This window comes from Gossypium raimondii, chromosome 6 (genome assembly GCF_025698545.1).
Source record: "Gossypium raimondii isolate GPD5lz chromosome 6, ASM2569854v1, whole genome shotgun sequence".
Lineage (NCBI taxonomy): Eukaryota > Viridiplantae > Streptophyta > Magnoliopsida > Malvales > Malvaceae > Gossypium > Gossypium raimondii.
The window spans coordinates 5,622,755-5,647,168 of record NC_068570.1 but is presented as its reverse complement, the minus strand read 5'-3'; the positions used below and the strand labels follow the sequence as shown (position 1 = coordinate 5,647,168).

The 24,414-nt window shown below is 31.7% G+C and overlaps 2 protein-coding genes across 2 annotated transcripts; one reads left to right on the top strand and one right to left on the bottom strand.

Annotated features, from left to right (window-relative positions):
* Nucleotides 1–13,634: 13,634 nt before the first annotated feature.
* LOC105774192 (uncharacterized protein At4g08330, chloroplastic) lies at nt 13,635–15,888 on the top strand. Its single transcript, XM_012596586.2, has 2 exons — nt 13,635–14,010; nt 15,226–15,888. Exons 1-2 carry the CDS (start codon nt 13,916–13,918, stop codon nt 15,620–15,622), a joined length of 492 nt encoding a protein of 163 aa, XP_012452040.1. The 5' UTR covers nt 13,635–13,915; the 3' UTR covers nt 15,623–15,888.
* A 757-nt stretch (nt 15,889–16,645) lies between these two features.
* On the bottom strand, nt 16,646–21,796 carry LOC105773311 (long chain acyl-CoA synthetase 9, chloroplastic). The gene is made up of 12 exons (XM_012595084.2): nt 21,584–21,796; nt 20,343–20,835; nt 20,162–20,242; nt 19,511–19,765; nt 19,221–19,352; nt 18,921–19,094; nt 18,599–18,828; nt 18,082–18,199; nt 17,722–17,853; nt 17,484–17,618; nt 17,203–17,409; nt 16,646–17,012 (listed from the first exon to the last, which is right to left on the bottom strand). Exons 2-12 carry the CDS (start codon nt 20,787–20,789, stop codon nt 16,848–16,850), a joined length of 2,076 nt encoding a protein of 691 aa, XP_012450538.1. The 5' UTR covers nt 20,790–20,835; nt 21,584–21,796; the 3' UTR covers nt 16,646–16,847.
* Between the last annotated feature and the right edge of the window lie 2,618 nt (nt 21,797–24,414).

Here is a 24,414-nt window from a genome sequence, read left to right as displayed (position 1 = left end):
GTTTTATTGAATGCCATGATATGGATGTACCTCCACACATAAATATCTTGTTTGAGATCGTCCTTTATGTAGATCCAATAAAATCAACATCAACATACCCAACTAATTAATATTGTGAAACATTTTAGTAAAATAGCTCATACCAATTGTCCCTCGAAAATATCTAAATATATATTTAATTCTATTCCAATGTTTGCATGTTGGAGAAGAGTTAAATCTTACCAATAAACTTACAACAAATGTTATATTAAGTCATGTGTTATTTACAAGATACATTAGTGCCTCTATATGTAACATACAACTAGTCATTATTGGAATAAATAATAAATTTCGAGAATACAATGATATAATTTCGTCTTTTCAGAATAATAATATTATTATTGATTATAATTATAAACATAGGGACTTGTGTGAAAGAGGATATATGAAAAATGGAGAAAGGACTAAATTGAAATTTAATTGAAAGTGGGGGAACTTAAAGTTGAAATTGACCAATTAATTAATGGTGTAATTTAAGTAGAAAGCGGAAATATAAAGCCATGATGTATAACTCCACTAACTTAGTTTTGATATTTAAATGGTTCATTTGCTAAGCCGTAAAAGTGGGGGTAAACATGTGTGCAAGGTGTCTTAAGCATGAATTGGTGGCTAAGGGAATTGTTCACACCTACCTATGGGTGCATGTGAAGCCAACGGATGGATGGGTGTGAGCAAGCATATTACTTTTTCTTATTCTTTGGCTTGGACGGATTGTGTGGGGGAAGGGGGGGAAATCAATAGAATTTATTGGTTTCTTCTTCTTAGCCAAATGAAACCATGGAAAACCTTGGGGAGTTCAAGCCAGATTTGGCTAGTGAGTAAGGTGGGATGACATTGTTAAAGTATGTATTTACATAATTTGCTTACAAATTGGAGTTCATGTTATGTATATCTTATTTGGAAATTAATATTGCAATTTTAAATTGTGAGGCAAAAAAAGTGATGAGAAAGTAGATAAAGCTATAAGGAGATTGAAAAAGATTGACCAATAATTCGAAGGCATTTTAGAAGAATTGGAATAATAATAGGCAAGTGTTTTTCAATTCTAAACTTACCAATTAATTTTGGGGATGATTTGTGATAAGTTTGTTATACTTAGTAAATGGTTTGAATTATATAGTTAATAGAACGGGTATATATATAAGTTGAAAAAATGAATAAATTAGTTTCTATATTGTAAAAAAATTCATCCAGTTTTATTATTAAAATTGGTCTTTGCACAATAGCATAAGGTATACGTGGTGTCACTTTTTGATTATTCATTAGCCACATCGCTTTTAACTGCATAAATGAATGAAATTTAAAAAATAATAATTTTCCTTTAATTTAACGTGTCGAGATTAATTTATTTTTAAGTAAAAAATACAATTTAACCTCTAATATAGAGGCCTTTATATTCTTTTTATATAAATACGATAAATAAGTTTATCATGAATGATTGTAAAATACCAAAGTACAAGGCGATAAAGAGTTAAATCAATTATTACATATGCATGAATTAGTAAAATTATTGGAATGAGTTATGATGACTTAAGAGATTCAAGAAAGGATTGATGGAAGGTTTGATTAATAACAATGGAACTATGGGATATCTTTCATGGTTTAACGCTTATCCAAAACATTATAATGGTGTGAGGATTCAAGTTGATAGTGTGGAGGTGGTCAAAACCGTTCAAGATTCTTCTCTGACAAGTTCGAACGATCTGTCCTCATTAGACGTATTCATCACCTGTTAATGAATGCAAGATCTTGGGTCATTCACTATCTTCCTAGAGAATGCAACCAAATTGCTGGCTGCTTTGCCAAAATGGCGTTGGGAACAAACCAATGATTGAAGATACATTTGAGGAAATTCCGAGGGAGGTGCTAGCACTTTCTTCTATTGACAGAATCACACAGAGAAATTTTACGTAGTTAGTTTTATTTGTTTGTTTTACTTACCAAAAAAAATGGAGTTAGAGAGTTGGATAATTAATGGATTAGTATATGGACATGTTCTGAATTTGGTCAAGGCTACAACATTAATAAATAGACAATCTTGCGTAACGAATTAATTAATTAATAGTGGGAGAGGTAGCCAAATTGATGGAATCATTAAAACAATGAAATGGCTTAATAAATAGCAAAGTATAAACAAATGAGTAATTTGGTGATAACAGTCAAGAATGGTTAAGCAGAGGCGGACCGATTAAAGCCTGAGGGAAGGCATCCAAATTTTAGGAAATTATGATTTTTTCTTTGAAGTTTTTAGAAAATTTTAATTAGATCCTAAAAAAAGCATATTGTCAATTATAAAGTGAAATGATATAAAAATAAAATGAGATTGTAACTAATAAGAAGTGTATTGAATGCATTAGGAATATGGTGATTCAATTGGGATCAAAAGTTAATGTTAGAAAAATTAACCTATTTCCCCTTTGTTCCAATTTAATGTCTCAATAGATATTTTAACAGAAGTTTGAACCACGACTTTGTAACAAAGGCAATAAACAAAAAAGAGTAAAAGAGAAGTAGGCACGCAAATTTTGTTAATGTAGTTTGAAAAACAACTCTACTCTATGAAGTTTTGTTTAGTGAATGAGTATTCAACAATTAGTCGAATAATTTATTAGCTAAAGTTTAATCTACCCGGATAAAGATAAGTTCTTGAGATAAGTAAAGTCGATGTTTCCTCCTATTCCTCTCCAAAATTGATCAACATTATTGACGAAAGAATAAATTGTAGTCTAGGGGTCATTTGTTAATAGTGTTAACACATGAAAATCAAAATAAAAAATGGAAACTTGCACTTAGGTTGTCTTGAAGAGATGTCCAATTGTCCAAAAGTCTGTCCTGACATGCTATTCAAACAAGCGATAGGACATGGAGACAAAGCATATATTTGAAGCTGTTCGAACATGAGAAAGAACTATACTATGAGGACAACCAAGGTCCCAACAATCTACCCCTTTAGCTTTTTTACAAAACATAATAACTCCCCTTTCACCATGCAAAGATCTCAAGAGATAATGCTTGAAAAATAAACATAAGAAAATCCATCACTGAACAAGAAGACAAATGAAACAAAAGTTCATCAAGGTGAATGCTCACACCTGAGCAACATATTTATTCATCTTTCCTAAGAAACAAAATAAAAGAATCTTCAAAGTTGTAGTAATAACAAACTCACTAACAACAACAAAGAACTCCCCTTGACAAACTCCATCTCCCCTTTTTTTTATCAAAAGGCCAAATCAACTTCCCTACCAGGGTGTCTTCTCTAGATTGCAAATAATCTCAGCAAGTTTAGCCTTTTTCGCTGCAAGTCTCTGCATCTCTACTGATAAAGAGTCCAGCTCACTCCTCAAAAGTTCCAAGAGTTTCCTGTTTCAGCAGCCACAACTGAAGGATTTGGTGCTTCATCTATCTCAACATCAGTAGGAATAAAAGCTAAGTGAACAAGATCATTCACTCCGTTGGTAGAGAACAACTTGTTAAGGATCTTGAAGGGTTGTGGAATAGCAGTCACCTCATCCTTAAAAATCAACTCATTGTGCTGGCTCATAAGAATATGGGAAATAATGAAGGGAAAGGGAAGAATTTCTATTGTAGTTGAAGATTCAGCATGAGCTACAATTTTTTTGAAAACCATTTTCCCAAGATTGATGCGAATTTCTTTCCCAACCTTATAAAGCAACCTCCCAAGGTCCTTGTTTACTGAGGACTTATTCTTAGAAGGCATCCAATTCCTGAGAGCAAGCTTATGGGGCACTGTATACTTCATCGTTAAACGAGAGGGTGATAGTGTCCCTCCTTCTGGCCAAGCTTTGACAACACCGCCAGTAATGACAAAGGCAATTTATCAAACTTTTTGGTGCATTTGCCTTTAACACCAAGATGGTCAAGGACAGTATTTATCACATCAGGGTTTAAATTGAATTCTTGTCCCCGCAAATAGACTTGCATACAGTGGCTTGATTTTTTATCTACAATTCTATTCTAAAGGTTGCAATAAAACTCATAGAAAATTAATGAAACAAAAGGCTTGGCAAACAAAAATGATTTCAACAAATGAGTAGCACCTAGTAGATGTATCAACCCATATTTCTCAAATTATTATTTAACAATGAGTCGTTCTATAGCAGCTTCCTTTTGGACACAACATTCAATCTTTTCTTTGCATCATTATTAGCAAAGTCATGGGGTATTACCTTCACAAAATCACGGTTATGTTTAGAACGAGCTTCCCTTTTGTGTTTTTCTCTTGTGACTGGTCAGTGTACTCCTCCATTGGCTGTTTTCCCTTTGTCTTTTCTCGAAGTTCAGCAAGGGTTTCACCAACCTCATTTGTGTGAAAACTTGCTATTGAATTTGCTTGGGCATTGGTGGCATCATCTGAGCTGGCTATGGATCATATACTTACGGATGTTTGTTTAAGTATTATATACAATCATTACAAAATATATAAAACTTTACAAGGATAATTACCAAAAAACATACAAGGATCTCAACACGTATGGGTATTATGGTTCTACTAATCAATCAATAATCATAATAGACTCGAAAAACTTAATGACACAAAACATAAGACTTGAAAAACTTAATGACACAAAACATATGATTGATCACAACACCTATAAAAATATTTTTTTAAAATTAGAAATCCATATTTTAGTCAATATTATCTATACTTATATTAATTTATCTATATCTATTTATAATTATATTAAGCCCCTAACCGAGTTGGTATCATGAGTTTGTTGGAAAATGTCTCCATATCGTTATAAACATGTAATTATTTTTTATGTATTTGAACGATGAATAAATGAATAAAATTAATTTCACATTTCACTATTATATATTTTGTGCTCCTATATTTCATGTTTTGCATACATGGCGAAATTATGACAAACAAATATTAGTTCATTGATTGTCTAAGTTCAGATTGATGATAAGTGGCACTGTAAGAACGTTTACATTACAAGAAACACAATTTACTTCAGTAGATAATCTAAATGAGTCTGTAATCCCGTAAAATAATCAAAGCGAGCATTTGATTCAAATACTTAGAAGGATTATTATGTCATCTACAATTCCAATTGAGGAGATGGCTAGTCTTGGCTGTTGGAGCAGCTGACTCCATAGGTAGAGACGTAGATGTACTCATTAGAAGAATGATACATTGGACTGGACTCAAGTTGAATTAATTTTGAATTCGTTTGTGAATTAATTCACTTGTGACGTTCATGGTGTGGCTTACCTAAATTTTGAGTTAATCACTGACCATGTGTATATAACTCATGTGCTTTGATATAAGTGGAGGCTTAAGCTCTAAAGATGATCGAATCGATAGCCGATATATTGGGTAAATGACGTGTGTATGGCATGGCTTTACTAGCAATAATGGAATTCATAACTCGATTAAAGAGTTAATGATATACTCTCATTAGCATTGTATGAATTGAAAAATCTGGAATACGATCACGGGTTGCTAGTTCTCGAACGAGCAATTTATTACAGTCATTATAGTAATCATTAAGAAGACACAATTGTGACAGTGAGATAAAATAGGATTGTATTGAGTGAATGAATTTAACTTAAAGGAATCAATGATATCATGTGAGGGTAACACATACATTGCGATGTCATTGGACAAAGCAGTTGGATAAATTGCTTTTGTAAAAAGTATACAATAAGGAGTTTTCAATTATAGTATTTCTTGTGGACTAACTTCATAATTAAGTAAATTATGAATTATCGAAACGATGTTTCTAGACATAATTGCAATTGCTCGAGCCTAATTGTATATGTCCAATTGGTCCCTTCACTACCTCAAAAGCTCGATCGAACTACATTTGAATCAGAAGAAAATTCTATAACTTTGGAAATAATTTAATTGAGTTGATTTATTCGATGTGGAATTAAGTTAAGTAGTCATGATCAGAATTGTTCAACTAGAGAATTTGATTAAAGAATTTTCTTGAAAAATTAATTTAGAAAATTTCAGTGATTTTTGGAAAAATTAGTTTTAATCAAGTAAAATCAAATTAATCAAATTAATTAAAAAAAATATGATATTTGAAGAAATCAATTTTCAAGTCAAATAATTAGCCCAATGGGTAATTGAAATTTAAAATTAGACATGAGATTAAAAATTGAATCTGAGAACGAAAACCCGAGATTGAAACCCAAAAATTGGTTGAATCGGGTCATGTGCATGAAACTGGGCCTACGGTCCAACTGGTGGTTGGACCGCACCAATCGGGTTATCGTTGGCTCGGACCAAATAAACAACAGCTGAACCGGTCAGGCCCATTCAGGTAAAACAACGACGATTTATCTGTGGTGTCAGAGTCAGTCGGCGACGATGGCACCTTCAGCACGATGAATGGTCAGTGATGAGGGGTTTTGATTGTAAAGCAGTGAAAAAATTAAACTCCTAGTGAACTCTACCAGGTAACTTGATTTCAAATTAATTTTTCCAAAGATAATATTATTTTAATGAATTTAATATTAATATGAGATATTAAATTTAATTTAATATTTATCTAGATAATATTTTATTAATTTAATATTAATATGATTAATTCTAATCTTAGAAAATTTTATTTCAAAATTTTTTTAAAGATATTCTTGTTATTTACAACTTAACCCCAAAAATTTAGGGAAATTACGAAATTATCCCATTGGTAAAAAATTATAATTCGAAGCGAGCCCACACTCGACAGACGTGAGCTTAAGGATATCAAAGAAGACTACTCGATCAAAGCGTTCATCCTAGACGAATCATAAAGGTACGATTTTGATTAAGTGTTTATTCCTTTAGATAACACAACCAAATTCTTATTTTTGGAAAAAAAAATTAAAACTCTAGTTTTCCCTTAAACCTATTTTCCGCTACTTTTTTCGAACCCAGTTTTTCAACAGAGTCAACTGAACCGAGTACCAACTCAATTGAGAAATTTCTAAAATACCATTACTTTTTACAAAGTAACATATACTAATACGATGATTTTTTTAGCTTTTCATTTTTAATAAAATAATAATATGCTAAAATTTGAACTTAGGACACATGAGTTTAAAACTTTTAACTTAACTGTTTCAACCAAAGTCTCATTTAGTTTTAATTAAAATTTTGGCTTGATGGTATAAAAGGCCCTCGAAGAATTTGAAAAAATCAATCAAGCCCCTCACGAGCTTTTCCTTTCAATTGAGCCCCTAAACTTACAATTCTGACTAGTGAGATCCTTTGACCAACGTTGACCATTAGAAACTAGCAACAATGCTAACATGACCATTAAAGGTCTTAAGTCAACCATCGGATGTTGATGCGACAATCTATGTCACCACCGACTACTGACCTAGCACTGCCACATCAGCAAAAATTAAAAATTAAAAAACTTATTTTAAAATTCAAGTTAAAATGAACCTAGGCAAATGGTTGTCTAAGTTCATTTGAAACTACACACTCATATGTCTAGATTTATTCCAAAATTATAAAAATAAAAAAATACTATAAAAATCATTAAAATATTATAAAAAATATATAAGGAGTTTGATATACTTTAGGACTCTAATGTCATTAGGAATAGAGTTTTATATCATTCATACTTCTTATGTTTATAAACCTAGACTTTGGAGAATCATTTAAATATCTCTATTGATCAATTCAAATAATTACTTCTCTTTTGTTCACTTTACCCTTTTTATTATTTATTTTATTACATGTTATCAAGACGATACTAATTTTTTTTCGCAATTCCTTTTCTCTTCTAAACTTTTCTCTACTAAAATTCAAGTTAAAATGAACCTAAACAAATGGTTGTCCAAAAGATAGCTATAAGAATCGAGTATGAAAGTTTTAGAAGATAGTAATAGAAGTTCTCAAGATAACCTTTCAAAGCGAAGAGATTAACTTATATTCAAAATTTTGATAGGTTGTCGAGACCTACAAAAATAAAAATCTACTTAAAAATATAAATTGGTAGATATCAACAAGTAGGTTCCTATCCACAGAGATGATAAATTAAAATGTAAGAAAATGAATGAGGAAAAACTCTAGTCAAAGCAAAAATCTCGTTTGATTCAAGGTTTGATCATTGATAAAAAGATGATTTCCAATGTTTTTTAATAAATTGGTTATAGTTACCGATGATCGCCTAGCAACCTAATCATTTATTACCTTCTCGATAATCAAGATAATCATCATTAAATTACTTCTCTTATTGACAAACATACATGTATTGATCACTTAGGATTTAATCTATCAATAACATTACGAATAAAAGAGAATTCTAACCAACAAACACACAATTAGGGTTCATTTAAGTTAGACCACATGCCCACGCTACATAATCATAAACTACGACATAAACGATTATAAAATTTGTCACAAATATTATAAATCAACCAATCGACCAAACCTCTAATTGACAAAGCAATCATTCTAAGCTTCAAATACCAACCAAATATTTAACAAACTTGAACAATTGTAATTCAACCAGAAGACATACAAATACTAAAGAATGAAGAAAGGATTAAGAACAATTTGATCTCACAAAATTTATAGATCAAACTTCAAAATTTATTTTGACTAGAAAAAGAGTTTAGAAACTCATAAAGAAAATAAAAACAAAATCAAAATAAAAACAAAATCAAAATAAAAACATAATCATAAACTCCGTCTCCCCATCGCTGTCTCCCCCCCGTAGTCTTAACCTAATTATGTCTATTTATAGGGAAAAAATAATATATGGGAGAAAATACAAAAGTGCCCTTAATTAAATAAAGCATAAATTTTTTTAGAATTTTTGGCAATTTTCACGTCAGACTTTCAAGCCATTGTTGGATGTTTTCCTGACGCTTTTTGGGCTTGAGTAGTTAAATAACTTTGGGTAGATCTATCAATTCTCTTCGAATCAGTATTTTATGGGCCCAAAACAGAAGTCTATACCTTAAGCTCTAGCCAAAATATTGAAATTGCATTGTGTGAAAATTCAATATGCAAAAACTTGCAAAAAATAAACTTTAAGCTTCTTTTTCTCCAATTATTCCTTAAATAAATACTAAATAAAATATAAGTATAAATAATATAATTGAGAACATAAATAACATCATTCAATGAGAGAAATATCACAAATAATTAGGAAATTACACGCTTATTAATTCTCAATATATGAAAAATCATTGGTTATGTATCTGTGACACACCTAGATATTCTATTATTCAATTAATATCCTTGAAAGGAAGGAAACATATGTCTCATAGACAATATAATAGTGCATACTATCCTTAAGGGTAAAAAATATTTTTCTTGTTATACTGAAACAAACCAATCTTTGGTGGTACAAAATTAATTTAAGGCTCTAGAAGAGTTAATATATTGTTACCCCATGTTCAATGTGGCAACGAAACACGTTAATCGTTCATAGTAAAAAATTAATTCAAGACTTCAGAAGAGCTAATACATTGTTATTCAAATAAATAAGGCAATAATTAATACACTATGTTCCAGTTAGTCTTAGAGAAATTATTTGTTTTAAAATATATACGTTGTAGCAGATATCATAGAAAAACTACCGCCTTCTCATCTAATTTGTAGTATGCATATATTAGTATAGTTAAATCACATGTTGATATTTGAAAACTAGTATTCCAAAAGAATGATGGAATAAACGTTTATCAAATTCATTCAAAGTGATCATTTAAAAGTTAGTATTCAAGATTAAAATATGTAGAATATGAGATATCATGTGATGTTATCATGGAGGGAGAAAATGTGCATTGTACTCTTTTTCCCTTAATCAAAATTTTATCCCATTGTAGTTTCTGGTAAGGTTTTTAATGAAGCAGATGTTATATGTATTGTTAAGTATAACTCATATTTTCAATCAAATTTGAGAAATAATCTTCTAGTTAAACTCTGCTTATTTGTTTCAATCAAATACTGATTAGTTTAGATTATTTTATTATTATTTGACATATGAATTTAGCCTATAAATAGGCTATTTTACAACCTTAGATAATACACCCATTAGAGATTAGAACTCATAACACATTTAGAGAATTTTGTGTTTACATTTTGAGGGTTCTTTGTTTTCGGGGTTTGGAGTTTAGTTTTATCTCCATCTTTTGTACTATTCATTCTTTTGTCATTATAGTAAAATTATCTTTACCCGTGGTTTTTTATCCTTTTTGGAGGGGTTTTTCCACGTTAAATTTGTGTGTTCAATTTCTCAATTTATTCCGCTATTTTTGTTCCTTGTTGCTTAATCGGGTCGATCCCTAACAAGTGGTATTAGAGCTAGTTCAATTTTCATAGATCAACCCATTCAGATATGAAAGCAACAAGGTTTGAAATTGAGAAGTTCGATGGTGAGACAAATTTCAACCTGTGGCAAGTTCGGATGATGGCAATTCTAGTTCAATCCGGTTTGAAAAAGGTTGTTACCGGAAAAAAGTCTAAGAATCTAAATAAAACAGAATAGGAAGAGCTTGATGAAAAGACATTGTCTGCAATCCAGTTGTGCCTCGCGAATACGGTATTGCAGAAGGTATTGATGGAGAAGACCTCATCCGCCTTATGGAAAAGGTTAGAAACTCTTTATGCGACTAAGTCTTTGGCTAACCATTTAGTGTTGAAACAACGTCTATTTACGATTCGCATGAACGAAGATGAGCTTCCTAGAGATCACATCAGTCAATTCATTACTCTTTTAAATTATTTAAAGAACGTTGAGGTTCATATTGATGATGAAGATCAAGCTATGCTATTATTGTGTTATTTACCCCCTTCATACAAGTCTTTCAGGGAGACCTTGATTTATGGCAGAGACAAACTCTCGTTCGAAGATATGAAGGGTCATTTGTTGAGTAGAGACAAACTCGACAATGAGCTTCATTTGGATAGCAAGGCAGATAGGCAAGCTTCCGTTTTGATGGCATCAAAGAAACGAGACAAAAGGTGTCGCTCTTGTAAAAAGTTAGGTCACATCAAAGCAGATTGTTATAAACTGCGAAATAAAAGAGCTGCTGATAGTAACGAGGAAGATGTAGCTGGTGCTAATTTGATCGATGAAAGCAGTGATGATTTCTTGTTAGTGTCAACGAGCGATAACTCCAAGCTCACGTCCTAGTGGATCCTAGATTCGGGATGTTCTTTCCACATGTGTCCCAATAGAGAATGATTCTCCACATATAGTTCGGTTGAAGGTGGATTTGTGCGCATGGGAAACGATTCATCTAGTAAGGTAATTGGTATTGGTACTGTTAAAATTAAGATACACGATGGGACGATTAGGACACTCTCAAATGTCAGGTATGTACCTGATTTACGAAAGAATCTCATCTCCTTGAGTATTTTAGACTTGAAAGGATACAGAATCAACATTGAGTCAAGCGGCATTAAAGTATCTCGTGGAGCTCTCGTTTTGTTAAAAGGTAAAAGAACTGGCAATCTTTATATTCTGGAAAGTTTTACAGTGACCGGTGAAATCGGACGTCCCTCGTCCGTTACAGAGTCGAAGTCAACTCGTTTGGAGCGGAGGCAACTTGGTCATAGAAGGGAAAAATGTATGACCGTTTCGTTGAAGAGAGGTTCTCATTTGGATGCAGGTTTTGAAAAGTTAGGGCACTGTGTTCATGAAAATCAGACCCGAGTTAGTTTTGATTTGGCAGTGTACAAGTCGAAGGCTAGAAGTCTTCCAGTTTCTAAGCACAGATTCGACTTAGTTAATTCCCTGCATAGTTCAAGATAGGCTCGTGGCGGGCTTTGGCAAAGATGGCGTTGTAGAAATATGAGTCAATGTGGAGATTTGTTAAGTATGACTCATATTTTCAGTCAAATTTGAGAAATAATCTTCTAGTTAAACTCTGTTTATTTGTTTCAATCAAATACTGATTAGTTTAGATTATTTTATTATTATTTGACATATGAATTTAGCCTATAAATAGGCTATTTTACAACCTTAGATAATACACCCATTAGAGATTAGAACTCATAACACATTTAGAGAATTTTGTGTTTACATTTTGAGGGTTCTTTGTTTTCGGGGTTTGGAGTTTAGTTTTATCTCCATCTTTTGTACTCTTCGTTCTTTTGCCATTATAGTAAAATTATCTTTACCCGTGGTTTTTTATCCTCTTTGGAGGGGTTTTTCCACGTTAAATTTGTGTGTTCAATTTCTCAATTTATTCCGCTACTTTTGTTCCTTGTTGCTTAATCGGGTCGATCCCTAACATGTTTTATCTCTTTTTCATTCGCTAATTTTTTTTCCATATGGTTTTTATCTTACTAAAGTTTTAATGAAACACATTATCTATCGATAGGCTTCCAATGCGAAGTGTTATAACTATTTTATTATTATAAAGTAAATATCCATCAAGATAAGAAGTTTGATATACTTTAGTACTCTAATGAAAAACATTGTAAATATTTTTATTTTTGTTCTTCTATTTCTTTTGTTTTTACTCTCTTTATTCTTTATTTTATTAAAAATCATTGAAATTTTTAAAAAATTTATAAAACAACACTAAAAATTTTCATTTTTACTCTTTTCTCATACAAAAATTATAAAATCATTTTTCATTAAAATATCGTTAAAAGTTATAAAATTAAAAACATCATTTAATCCATATATATAAATTACTTTCCAATGAATGTTAATAATAATAACCCAAAATATTTCTTCTTCCTTTATGATAAAAATAAAACAACAAATTTTCTTTTCTTTTAATTAACCCCAATGGCGGAGCCACTAAAAGACTCAGTAGGGCCATGACCCTTTCAAAGTTTAAGATTTTTCAATTTCTCTCTTAATATACATACTATAACCCTCCTAAATATAAAAATAGATCCATCTAATATTTTTATAATATTAAAAATAATATTAAAAAATTATTCTCGATAAAAAAATAAAAAAGCTTTTTGAAGAAACCAAATTTCGAAAGTAAAAATTAAAATATGAAAAGAGTCGTCTTCGTTCTTCACACTCACACTACTTTTCTAGCCTCTTCTCCTTGTAGCCATCCACACTTGCAAGTTGTGGAGATTATATATATTTGAAAATATAATGTGGAATAAAAATTTTATTTAATTTTTGTAGTATAATTATCATACATAATATATGTTATAAGAAAAAAAAATTACGTAGTACGTCTAATTTTAACTTGACCCACTTGAAATTAACATCCTGACTCCCAGAAGCGAATCTAGGGGGCTGACAGGGGCCGATCCCTTTAAAATGGAAAATTTCTCACTTTGACCCTTTAAAATTTTTAAAATTTTAAATTAATAAAAATAAAATTGTAGTGTAACCTTCTAAAATTGATAAAATTTTAATTTAATATTTTAAAAGTTATATTTTTATTATCGTAAAAATTATAAATGAATTTTCTAGCTTAGCCTTGCTGGCTTCGTCACTGATTAATCCTTTATTAACAACTAAAAGTAGGGCACGTATAAATTAAACGATAAGCCCCAACCGCCACCTCGACAAGTCAACGTCTCTCAACACTGTTTGTTAACCTTGATTAATTAATTTTAATTAATCCTTAATCAAGCTTTTCTTCTTTTTTTTCTATAGCAAGCCACGTCATTACCATGAAATGGACGGCCCAAACTAAATAGTTGAAGTTTTATTCTCCTTTTTCTTCGAGGAGCGCGTTTCCTTTTCTCTAGAAACTGCTGCTGTTTTTTTTTTCATCCTTTTAACTCAGTCCCTGAAAATTGAGCCGTTAACGTCAACCCGATTCAGGCGGAACCGTTTCCTCACTCAAAATCCTCGCACAAACTCAGCAGTTAATTAAACACTTCATAAAGTTGAGTCGCTTTATTAGCAAAGTTGCCGTTATAGTGATAATCAAAGGTGTTGATTCTGTAGGAAGAAGGAAAAAAGTAATGGAGAAATCTGTTTTTGTTAAAGATGTACAACAACTCAATGGAAATCTCCACCATTCTTTTTCCTCTGTTTCTCAAAGAGATGTAACTTACAGGTTTGTTCTTTTTTTTTCTTTTTTGGTGAATTTTGATTGATTTTTTTCTTTTGTTGGATTGTATGTGTGAATTTTTGGATTTTGAGTTCTGGGTTTTGTTTGTTTTGAGATAATATAATCTGGGTTTTTATTTATTTATTTACTTATTAAGGAAGTTGACTTTGTTGACTGTGTCTAATTGTGTTAAATAGTGTAAAGTTTCTGTTTTTAACTGTGTCTATTGATTGTAAAGCTGGGGACAGATTTAGATTAATTAAGAGTTAAATTAAAAGCTTGAATGGAGTACAAGACTGAATTTTCAGTGAGATTTTGATTAGAAGAAAATCTTCAATATTGTGACCACTTTGGGTAGCAAATGGTGAAATTGAAATCTCCCAGGATCATATCCAAAAACTACCTTGTTTTACGATGAAAATGATTTTTTATCATAATGAAATTGGCTTAGTCAGTGGTATTTCCTTGCAAAACCAGTTGATTTGACTAGTATCTTGGTGAATGCTAATCTATCTGTATTAGCAGCCTACTTGATCAATTTTAAAAATTATGGATTCGGGTGGTCGGATTAGACAAGCTTCTCTATATTTTGCCTTTCTTGGGAGAGTAGTCTGGTTGTTATTGGCTGATAGTATTTATTGTAGGACTTATATGCATGTTAGCATGTTAGGGAAAATATTATGTATGTTATTCTGTATATACAGTAACTTAACTCCTTCACACACTGACATTCTGGCATTCATCTAAAGTTGCAATTTTTATGGTTTGCTGGGTTGGGATTTGATTTCTATACCTTTGGTAGTACTAAGTACTTGACCTTCTGTAATTCATCTGCTCAGTCGGATCTAGATTACTAAAGGAAGGCGATGAACTCGGAGGAACCTTTTAGGGCTGAAATAGTTTCACTTTCCCATTACTTTCTCATTTGAGTATTTCAGAATGAGATTTGAGATTTAAAAGTTCTAGGACTACCATTTATATGGTAGTGAAGAACTGTTAATTTTGAATTTCTTTTTGAAACTGAAATGACTAATTCGATACTACCAATAGTACAAGGGATGATCCCTTCTGCAGTAAACCTACTGCTGTCCTAATGTGTTGAAACAAACTATGGAATATATATGGTATAGGATGATTCATGCTCGCAATGCCTCATAAGTTTCAAACACTCTTCATCCTAGCGTACTCCAATAAAATGATAGAAACAATTCTTTCTTGCAGCTGTGGTTCTTGTGGGTATGAGCTAAACCTAAGTTCCTCTAGTAGAAACACCGCAACAATCGGCTCTAAATATGGAAAATTGATTAAGCGAGGGATGATATCATTCTTCAATATAGACGAGACAAGATTTACGCAGGTCGATGAATTCCAATGCAGACCCTACTTTTCGAAGCACTCGTGGGGTTTATTCCGCCATAGAACCAAACTACTTTGTCGCAAGTGTGGGAACCACATTGGCGATGCTTATGATGATAAATCTTCTGGCTACCCTCATGTCTTAGATGGTTCTGATTCATCCTCCGGCACTGAACCTTCTAACCATAGAAAATATGATGTTAGAATCCGTGCCCTACAGCCTTCGACTGCTGAAGGACTCGGCTCTCCACTTTTTGCGTGATTTCCTGCAGTGCATCATTGATGGTCTTCGGTTTGAATTATCAACTACTGACTGAGCGTTTTCGTATGGGATTATTGCTGTCTATTAGTTGGTTTGAGTCTTCCATTTTATGCTGTCTTTGCTGTGTTTCTGTTAAGTGTATATATGAAAGGTAAGTAATGTGGAGCTTTAAAATGAGGTTGAGCACAGTAATGTCATTACCCAAATTTAAATGTAATATCTGTTTGAGTTGAATTAAATCGAGTATTTTTCTTTTGGCCTTTGAACTGATCATCTGCTTATTGTTGTTCCTTATCTAATTATTTTAAGTTTTCTTATTTTTTATATTTTATATAAAATCAATAAAAATTCAATCATGATAAAATTTAAACCCATGAAATAATAAATTTTAAACTTTTAAATTTACCATTGCTGAGTAAATTAATGCTAAAGTGGTAATTTTTTCATTTTACCGATTTACGTCCCCAATCCAAAAATAAAGCATTGAAGGAAAAAGATCTCAGGGGCATATTTATAATCCAAGAATAAAAGGTTTTTAATGATAATTTTTACACTACACATTTTTTATATACATTATAATTTACTTATTTGTTTTGATATATTTCTTAAAATTTTTAATTTGGTGCCGAAATAATTTTTGTTAAAAGGGTATTTTTTAAATAGAATAATTTTAAGAACTTATTTTTGAAGTACTTACTAGAGCATTTATTAAATAAATTAAAATTTGTAATTAACATCTTTCTCACTACATCCTACCCTACTTAAATAAAAACTAATCAAAGGATTAAGGTTAGTTAGAATTTAAGAATTAAGGAGTAAGATTATAGCAGAATTTTAGGGTTAGGATTTAGGTTTAGAATAGGGTTCCAACACTTACTGGCTGTGCAAACTCGTACAAAAAATTATTTGCTCAGCATTGAACCCAGATAACCTTCACTAGAAAATACCAACAATTTCCTATATCAATTTAATGCGAGCAGAAGGCTAAAAAATCAAGGTTATAATAGGTGAAAAGGGTATGAATTAAAATTAAACTGGGAGAGCACTGAATTGCAATGATAAAAATTAAAATAAAGAACAACCAGTGCTTGTTTCTATAGAATAGAAAACCTGAACTGCAAGTACAAAGGTACAAAAGAAGGAATGTATAATCAGATGATCGTCAAGCAGTCTTCATTCATCAGCAAAGTCCCATGTAAAAACAAGCAAAATCCTCTTGAAACTATTATGTATATAACTTAGCCAGGTCTTCAGAGAAAGCTTTCCTGATGGCCTCTCTCTTGATCTTTAGAGCTGCAGTGACAAGCCCGGATTCTGGAGTCCATGGAGTTGAAAGCAATTTGATTTTAGCCGGAATCTCAAACTTCTCCAGTCGTGCCTTCTTGCCGATCTGCAAATAAAAGCAGTATTCAAAATGAAAGATTGGGGTGGGATAATCGGTGAAAAAATGTACATCCAGGCACCCTCCTAAAAGCTTATGTCTTTTCTTTTTAAAATTTATTCGGTAAATTCAAAGATCCTCCTACAACTAAGATAAGTTTTAAATCAATGGAATGTTATTCTAGAGAGTAGAGATATACCTGAACGAGAGACGAGAGTACTTCCTTGATAGTTTCTTCTTTCTCACACAACTCCGCAAAATCAGTAAAAGCAACTCCTTGCTTAGAAGCCCAATCTTCCACTGCATGCTGGGAAGCCACGACAAGAGCCACACAGTAACTATGGAACGGATCAGCATGCAACATAATATTGTCGACATAGGGACTGATGCTGAGAGCAGCCTCAACCTGTAGAAGATAAAATTAGCTACCATGGAACATCCAAAGAACATCCTTGTTTGATTAGAAACATTGATTCATACCTTTCCCAAAGAAACATATTCCCCATGCTGAAGCTTGACAATGTCCTTTTTACGGTCAATTATCTCGAGGCAACCATCAGCGTGAAACTGTCCTACATCACCAGTATAGAACCACCTCATTCCTCTCTCATCAACCTTCTCCGCATCAAAAAGATCAAAATAATCAGTTTACTAAGAGATAATCTTAAGAACAAAGAGAAAGAAAAGGAATGCGGATTTTGAGAGTTCTAATGCCTACCTTGTACACTTCTTTTGTTTTCTCTTCATTTTTGAAGTATCCAAGTGTTACACTGGGACCACCGACAACTATTTCTCCACGAGGCATTGGTGAATCACTAATTAAATACCCACCTTCAGGCCAATCTACTAACTGAAAGAAACAAAACATAATGCAATATGATGAAAGTCAGAAATGAATCCACCAACTAGAATCGACAACCCCGCAACATAGATCATATAGTGAGAGAATAACAAGGAGAAAATGAAGCTTTGACCAGACATTCTAAATAGAGTTCCTTAGAACATTGAAGTAAAGAATGTGAGCAGGTCAAAAGTCATACTGTGCAAACTAGTGAAATTAATCACAACTATCTCTTACCTTGACAAAGGAGCAAGGAAGTGGAGAACCAACACGACCAATGGATGTATCATCGACCTCAGAAAAGGTGGCACCGGCACAAGTCTCAGTTAAACCATACCCTTGGCCAATTGGAGCACTGAAAAATGAAATCCGATGAGAGTATGCTACTTAAAATATTAAATGGAAACCACTTAGTAGAATGTTTTCAATGTAAAAAAATGCTTAGTAGTTAAATTTATTGCATTCAGAGATTTTATATCATTTGATAAAATTACACCGGTCTTTTTCTTTCTAACTCTTTATTACATGTAAAATCACTATAAGTCATATAGTATATTCTATAAACCAGTATATAAAATATAGGGATTCATTAAACAACACCTTGATTATATTCAGAACAACAATTGTTATAGTACAGAAATGTGCTTGTGTGTTGACTGCAAGCTTATGTGCCAGGGAATGGAAGAGCAGCACCATAGGATCCATATATTTACTTTATATAATGATCAACTCAAATTGCAATAAACATACTAACCCAAGGCAGATGTTGATAAATCTCTGAGTATCTGCAGATAGAGGAGCACCACCAGATAACAAAAATCGAATGCGACCACCGAGAACTGCTCGGACCTTTTTAAAGACAAGAAAGTCCCATAGGAACTTTTCCAGGCCCCAGGCACCAAACCAACTACCATTGATTGCAGATAATCTACGGGAATAAGCCAAGTCAAACAATTTCTTTGCTAGTCCACCCTTTGCATCTACCTAAAGTTCACAAACCAAGAAAGAAATGAGTTTACTCACAGTATATATGCATATAAAGTAGTTGCATGTTTGTAGCATTGAAAGTTTCTAACCTTCTTTCGCACTCCATCACGAACACGATCAAGAATTGCTGGGACGGCTGCCATCACAGTTGGACTTAAAACAGTGGCATCCCCCTTTGTTCCCCTTTTTATCTTGTTGGATGTATCGGTGAGAGTCAAAGGGGTTCCATATCCTATGATACCTCCAACAGCAGGAATTAAATTCTACAATAGCAAAAAGAAAGTTAAAAATGTTTATCACTCTGCAGGTATACAAATTTGGAATATAATCAAAGATCAAAACCAAGTTGCTGTTAATCTTTATAATCCAATCCAAGACAACATACATACCTCAGCCGCTAATTCAAGAATATGAGCAAGCGGCAGATAAGCAAGATAAACATCCTTGCTCCCTAGTCCGGGAACGATTGTCATAACTGCAGAAACCGTAGCTAGTACATTGCCATGTGTCATCATCACACCCTGTACAAATTTGATGTATTTCAATAGGGTTAACAATATGGATGCCTAATCTTAACCATTTTGCAAGACTCAAAAGATAACATCATGCTTACCACCTATTTGCTAACATAAATCAATAAGAGAACAAAAGAACTGGAACAAAAATAGACGCTTCTAACCTTAGGCAATCCGGTACTTCCACTAGTATACATTATAACTGCAACATCAGCTGAAAGAGGTAAATCGGCATCCAAGGGACTTGCACGGCCGACACTTTTGACATCAGCAAAAGAAGAGATTGTCCATCTACTAGTTGCACTGGATGCAAATTCATCGTCCATACAGATCACACGTGTGACAGTGTCTAGTTGCCCGCTAATGTTGACAAGTTTTTTTAGTTCTTTGTTACCACAAATCACAGTCGTAACTTCAGTCTGTAAGAGCAAAGATTGTATACTTAAATAAATATGAGTAATGAATGTGGAAACCATAAAAACCTTTAATAGAATTAACCCTGTGAATCTTCACTTTTTCCACTTGGTTGCACATTATAAGATGCAGGGAATACTATTATGATTCGGTAACCTCATTAACCTTGGGAAAGTGCATTACCAACTTAGCAACTTAACCATATATATAGAAATGTATATGTAACCTTTAATAAGCTTCCTGATATGATATTTTTCACTTCAATAAAAAGAAAATTAGCAAATCGTTGAAAAGTTATTAACTACCAACAGACCCTTTGCACTAGAACTGGTAGCAATGGAAGAAAGAAAATCTATAAAAATGCAAATATGTTCGCAGAGAGAGAAAGAGAGAGATGGAACCTCATTTAATGAGTGACATAAGGCCTCCTCTCCTAAAGATGCATATATGGTCACCACAGTCACATTGAGCCTAAAGCAGGACTGAAAGAAGTATCCATATTAGTTGTATTCTCTAATCTGTGGAAAGGAAAGCATGTTACACCTCAGTTACAACTTAAAATTAACAAGCTTTGTATAAGACCTGCAATGCAATGAACCATTCTTCTCTGGTATCAGCAAAGATTGCCACACGCTCTTCCCTTTTGTGACCAAGTTGAACCAATCCAGAAGCAAAATCGCACACAGTTTCAAATGTTTTCCCATAAGTCAACCATTCATAATCTCCCAAATGAACCTTCTCAAAGGATCTTCCATCTTCAGTTACTTCAACCTCCCTCAAAATCATTTTCCTAGTTCCAAGCAATGGTTTATCTGCGTGTTGCTTACATGCCTGCTCAAAAAGTTCTGCAAGAGTAGATATACCTTCCCATGATGTTTCAACAGGGGAAGGGAATCGACTGTTTCGGATTGTATACCCTGGTTCCCCACCAACATCGACTGGCACCCCTCGCTTCTTCACCTTCTTTGAACTCCGAAGGAGAAGGGTAAAAACAATAGGAACAAGCGCACCAACGATATAACCAGTCATATTTATAGGATTTTGTGCCCCCAGAGGAATATATCTTTCAGTTCTCCTGAAAACAGAATCACATCCAATCACTATCACTAACCAAAAATGTATGAGAAAACTTTGGCCAGCTGCCAGCCAAACCATGCATGACAAAGTGCACATGCAGCTGCATAGGTAGATACAGAGACATCACTTTCTTCTAACAAGATGGATTCGACAAAGAAACCGGTTAACAGGTAACCCAGGCATTGACACGGAACAAAATCCATGTTCCTATTAATTTTTATTAACTTCATAGAACAGCATTTTTTAACCAATTAAACAGAATCCTAATTTTGATATATCCACAACCAATATATACAAGTATTATACTTCAAAGGAAGTTTCCTGGGTGCTTTTAGATGTTACCACAGTGTCTTTAAAATCTTTTATTTTTCCTGATTTTAAGAAACCAATCATCAAAGAAAGAGAAAAATGAGGGGTAAACAAGTGTTACCAAAAATTCCACCCTCAAAACATCAAAATTCAAATGGTGTGTGACTAAGTCAAAAGCAAATTTTCAATTAAATGAATTTCCCTCAAAAGGAAGTTTCTTGGGTTAAGGAAACCCAACCATAAAAAAAACCACAAAAACGGTAAAAAAAAATATAATAAAAAAATCCACCCTGAAAATATCAAGTCAAGAGCAAATCAACAATGAAATAAAGGAAAGCTAAAACTTTGAAGCCGTCATATTTAGATCAAAACAAAGGGTAATATCAAAAAAACAAAAACAAAAACAAAAGGTGAAACAAGCAAAAACCCAAAAATACCTTCAAATCTCCAAGCTGAAATACGTAAGAAAGCAAAGGGATGCAGTTCAAGCAATCAGCATTACCCCAAAAGCAGCAGAAAAATGGGGAGGGGGTATTGAAGTAAAACAGAAGGTGGGGGGTGTGATTTGTTTAGAGTAAAGAGATCAAATATAGAACGTTGGAGGGACAGGGTAGCAGATTAACGGCGGAAAGATCGAGACTGAATCAAGTTGGTGTTGCAGAAGTAGTTTATGACTCTGAAAAAGGGTATACTTCCTTGGCGTTTATATTAAGTTTTTTTTTTAAATTTTTTTATTCGTGGGTTAATTACATAAAATGTCCCTAGGTATCGACTATCAAATTATAAAAAAAAAAATATTATTAGAAATTTCAAAGTATGAATATATATTATTAATTATATAATTGTTGTTTAGTTAATTGATATTTGGAGTTGAAATGATTTAGAGACGTACTGTAGAATTAACCTGGTTGTATGGGGTTTGTGGCGTAAAAGGGCAGAACAGATTCGGTCAGGGGAAATGACAGAGAGAGGACTAAACAGATGGCAATTGAGGTTCAGATGTTTCAAGTTGAAGTGTTAAAAGTGAAAGTGTGGTGGATGTGGTCATAGTTGTGTGGCCCAGCAGCCATCTGCAATCGAAGAACCCTCCTCTCCTCCTTTTCTTTCAATCTTCAGTTTCTTAATTCTTACCCACCCCATATGTATATTTCAGAGTAAGGACAAATAAAACTCGATTTTGATTCGAAAAAATTTAAAAAAAATTAAATTTTAAGTTAATTAAATTGAGTTATTCTCGAATAAATAATATGAATTTTGAGTTTGAATCAAGTTAAATGTTACAATTTGAATAACTTGAATCATTTGAATAATGATTAGTGTAAATATATTTTTTATCGTGTTATTTTGAAAATGAGCAAATTAGTCTTCCTCAACAAAATTACAAAAGAAATTCAAAATAATTTTAAATTTCAAAATATTTATAAAAATTCAAAAGTTTATGTTTTTTTAAATTATAATAATTTTAAAAATTCTAAATTAAAATTTTTAAAATAATAATTTTGAGGACTTAAATAAGTTAATTAATTGCTTAATTTTATCATATTAAAGTATCTTTATTATTATTATTATTTTGTTTTGAAAAAGTTTTCAAAAATCTATATAGTTTCAAATTTATGTGCTCTAATATAGAATTAGTTATACTATAATAATATTTTAAATCTACATGTTTAATTTTTTAATTTAACTCAAACAATTTCACTCGAGTTAAGATGATAAAATAGGATTCGTCAACTTGATTAATTCGAAATTTTTTCATTCGATTCGACTTGATTTAATCGGACGCTCACCCCTATTTTCAATTGCTTATACGCAATGGTAATTTGTATGTTCATTTTTAGAAAGATGGTTTTTGCATGTGATTTTAGTTTTTTAATAATATATTTTGTAGTTTTAAAAATATATTTGCTAATTGAATAAGAATTAGCCTGGTTTATAATAAAATTTTATTAATTTTGAAAAATAATTAAGAGAATAAAATGTATTTTAAAAGTAATGAAAAAATGATAGTAAAATATTGAGAGATTAGATAAAATAGTTTGTCATGAGTCAAAAATTCACCTAAATTATTATTTTAATATTTCATTGTCTTTGATGTAATATTTTACAACACAATGGTATATAATATTCATAATTACGTAAATATTATTAAAAATAAATAATAGTAAAACTATCTAATATCAAATAATAATAAAATCATATATTTCAAACAAAATATATTACATAATACTAAAATATTATTTTTTCCAATAATTATTTAGATGTAATTTTGAACGAAAATGCCTTACTAATGCATATATTTAATAGTACTAAATATTAGCTTTAATTGGTATATAATTGTTATACTAAATAAGTAAAAAGTAATCTAAAATGATAATATAATTAAATATGGATCCAAATTTTAATTAAATGGTATTAACTATTACATTCATAATGAAAACAGTGTTAGTAAATAAATGTATATATATAGTGTTTGATATAATGAAAAGTAATACTTTTTTAGCAATTTAATATTTTTAGTACTTTTGAATCCAATTTCTCCTTGAGAATATTTATATTTTAAAAGATTTAATATTTAATTCACAAAATAAAATATTTGACATTTAATATTATTAAAATATTACATCAATAAAGGATCAATGTGATAATCGGCAAAAGCTCCATCAACTAATTTTAATAAATTGGAAATATATCATAATAGTACTGGAATCAATATTAGAGAAATGAAAAATTAATGCTTTGTTTTTGAAATATGACCTTCCCCATCCAATACATCAACTTCCCAATTTAGTTCTAAAAAATATTCAATCTATTAACCTAAATTTGTCCTTATTCGGCCCGATTCGAAGGTCCGATAGGAAAGTGAGAAGGTTTGGACAAATAAATAAAACTCATTTTCTAAACGAACTGGGTCTCGGGTAGGCTTTTTTGGCCCCGACCCAAATTTATAAAAAAATTGTTACTATTTTTTACTGTTTTGCCATTGTTTTTTCATTATTTTACTATCATTTCGCTATTATATTACTATTATTTTGTTGTTATTATTTAGATATAGTATAACTCTTATTTTATTATTAATTTTGCTACTATTTTAGAGGTATTTGCTTGCTAAGTTGCACTTATCTTAGTGTTATTGAATTTTTTTTAATTTTTTTCCATTTGCTGGAAAACATTTATTTTAATATTTTCAGTGTATTTGATATATTTTATTTTTAAAATTTATTTGTATATAAAAATAATAATATAAAAAAATTTAATGCAGGCCAATTCA

Bases quoted from the DNA above. Each gene is read 5' to 3' on its own strand.
- LOC105773311 (XM_012595084.2), bottom strand. From the start codon at position 20,789: ATGACTGGTTATATCGTTGGTGCGCTTGTTCCTATTGTTTTTACCCTT. The intron at 19,095-19,220 runs GTATGTATGTTG...TTGCTATTGTAG, and splicing joins TTCTTGAATTAGCGGCTGAG to AATTTAATTCCTGCTGTTGG. The intron at 17,854-18,081 runs GTAAGAGATAGT...TGTTTCTTTCAG, and splicing joins TTCCTTGCTCCTTTGTCAAG to TTAGTAGATTGGCCTGAAGG.
- LOC105774192 (XM_012596586.2), top strand. From the start codon at position 13,916: ATGGAGAAATCTGTTTTTGTTAAAGATGTACAACAACTCAATGGAAAT. The intron at 14,011-15,225 runs GTTTGTTCTTTT...TCTTTCTTGCAG, and splicing joins CAAAGAGATGTAACTTACAG to CTGTGGTTCTTGTGGGTATG.